This window comes from Glycine max, chromosome 4 (genome assembly GCF_000004515.6).
Source record: "Glycine max cultivar Williams 82 chromosome 4, Glycine_max_v4.0, whole genome shotgun sequence".
NCBI lineage: Eukaryota > Viridiplantae > Streptophyta > Magnoliopsida > Fabales > Fabaceae > Glycine > Glycine max.
This window is the reverse complement of record NC_016091.4, coordinates 32,028,210-32,030,465: the sequence shown is the minus strand read 5'-3', so window position 1 is coordinate 32,030,465 and position 2,256 is coordinate 32,028,210. Positions and strand designations below refer to the sequence as shown.

Sequence of the window (2,256 nt, the reverse complement as noted above, 5' to 3'; positions counted from 1 at the left end):
TTCAGAATATGTTTGGAATGGGGAAGAAGATAGGAAATTACATATCAGACGAGTTGTCCCCACGTATCAAGGGGAATAACAAATTCCTGAGCAAATTTTTCCTTTTCTTCTACAATCTGGTTTCGCCTGGATTATCAAGATGGGGTACTTAAAAATAAATTCCTCATTAATTAGTGCTTTGATAGAAAGATGGAGGCTGGAAACACATACCTTTCACATGAGATGCGGAGAATGTACTATTACTCTCCAAGACGTCTTTGTATTGTTAGGTATAAGTGTGGATGGTTTACCATTAATCGGTCCAACAAATCTTGATTGGGCTGATTTATGTGAGGAATTATTGGGAGTCAGACCACAAGAAGATGAAATTAGAGGTAGTGTGGTTAAATTAAGTTGGTTGGCTCACCATTTTGCACAAATAAATAACGACGACGAAGAACAAGTACGAAGGTTTGCCCGTGCATGGATACTGAGATTCATTGGAGGTGTCTTGTTCGTTGACAAAAGCAGTAACAAAGTTTCGCTAAGGTACCTTCAATTTTTACGTGACTTTGAAGAATGTGGCAGATATGCATGGGGAGCCGCCGTACTTGGTTTTCTATACAGAGAGATGTGCAATGCCACCGATTATAAAACTAAATCAATCGGAGGTATGTGCATCTTACTACAAATGTGGGCATGGGAACGATGTCCAACCTTGGCTCCAAAGAGGACTCCTTCCCAAGTAGAAAATACACCACTGGGGCACAGGTTAGTCATTTTTAACAGCGTCTTTCATTTCAATAGAATAAATGGTTTTAGCATATATTAAATTTTAATCTTTGTAGGTGGCTGCGACGTGGAAACCAACATATCGGCAATGATGATGTGAGAGTTTTTCGTCGCAAGTTGGATATTATGAAACGTCATGAGGTACGAACATGCTATTGTATTTGTAAAATAAAAAATTATATGTGTTATTTTACTAAAATGTTCACAACTATGTTGTTATATGCAGTTTGTGTGGGAGTCGTACCCATCAACCGTTATATCACTGTTGCCTCCCGTTTGTTTAGTCGGAAGTCTCGCGTGGTACGCGGTGGTGCCACTAATTTGTTTCCAAGTTATTGAGTGGCACCAACCGGACAGAGTGTTGAGACAATTTGGGATGCAACAACCAATTCCAGAGTCTCCTTCACAACCCTTAAACATTCATGGCATAACATTAAAAGGGAAACATGACGAAAATTGGGGGAAATTGTTCGCCCCAATGATTCATCAGTGGAATAATCGTCATGCATTTAGGGTCGACGCTTATCCCCGACAAGAAGGCCTATTGAGCTTTAACTCGGACTACATGGTCTGGTATAGGCGAAAGACAAAGATGTTTGTTGACCCACAAAATGCAAAGACGGCTACATTGGTATTTTTAAATTTTTTTGAATATTTAACTTGAACAATTTTTTTAATGATGGCATTAATTTTCTGACCGACCCTTATAATTGCAGGCTAAAGTTGCAGAGACATTACAATACATGGTGTCTCCTCAAGGGAGGAATACATGGACAGTTGATGATCTCGTGCCTTATGTGGAAAAAATTACAATTTTATCCGAAGAGCAAGAGAGAGTCACTGAGCCAGTGTCACATGGTCCTGCATCTGAGCGTCAATTTCCCACACAACAGTTTCACATACTTCAGTCAAGTGTTGAAACTCAGGGCATAGACAGACGAAGGGAGACTGTTGAAAGGGAAGAATATTCCCAAAAAATGCCGGAGCGTGGCCATGGAATGTATTACACGCCACAAACATTTGCTGAGCATCCGACACAGATGTATCAGTATCCTTTTCAGGGTCATCACATTGATACTTCTGCAAGCCAGCAATCGTTCGGTGGTGTTGCGGAAACACAACCTCAGTTTTCATGGCCCACAATGACCCCTTCACGGCAATATCATGGCCCAATTCCAACACCTAATGCCCCGTTAGGAACACAATGGAATGTACCGGGACAAATACCTAATACGGGTGACTTATTCGGTGTTGATTTGCATCACGCATTTTCTGCAGAGGCTGACGAAGAAGAAGCGGGGAGGCATCAGGGCAGAAGAAATCCTGATCGCTAAGCACGAAGATGGGATCGACCATGTGGCACATCCTCACGGCATCACGGACACCAAAATGAATGATTTGCATGTCTCCGTTTATTAAGGCTTTGTTGTATATTTGTCATTTGAATTTCACACGTAATGTATGATATTCAGTTTATTAAGACTT

General features: G+C 41.0%; 1 protein-coding gene across 1 annotated transcript; it reads left to right on the top strand.

Annotated features, from left to right (window-relative positions):
* The first annotated feature begins 455 nt into the window (after nt 1–455).
* On the top strand, nt 456–1,435 carry LOC121174784 (serine/threonine-protein phosphatase 7 long form homolog). Its single transcript, XM_041014900.1, has 3 exons — nt 456–750; nt 828–912; nt 998–1,435. The coding sequence occupies exons 1-3, from the start codon at nt 611–613 to the stop codon at nt 1,433–1,435; spliced, it is 663 nt and encodes a 220-aa protein (XP_040870834.1). The 5' UTR covers nt 456–610.
* Nucleotides 1,436–2,256: the final 821 nt, after the last annotated feature.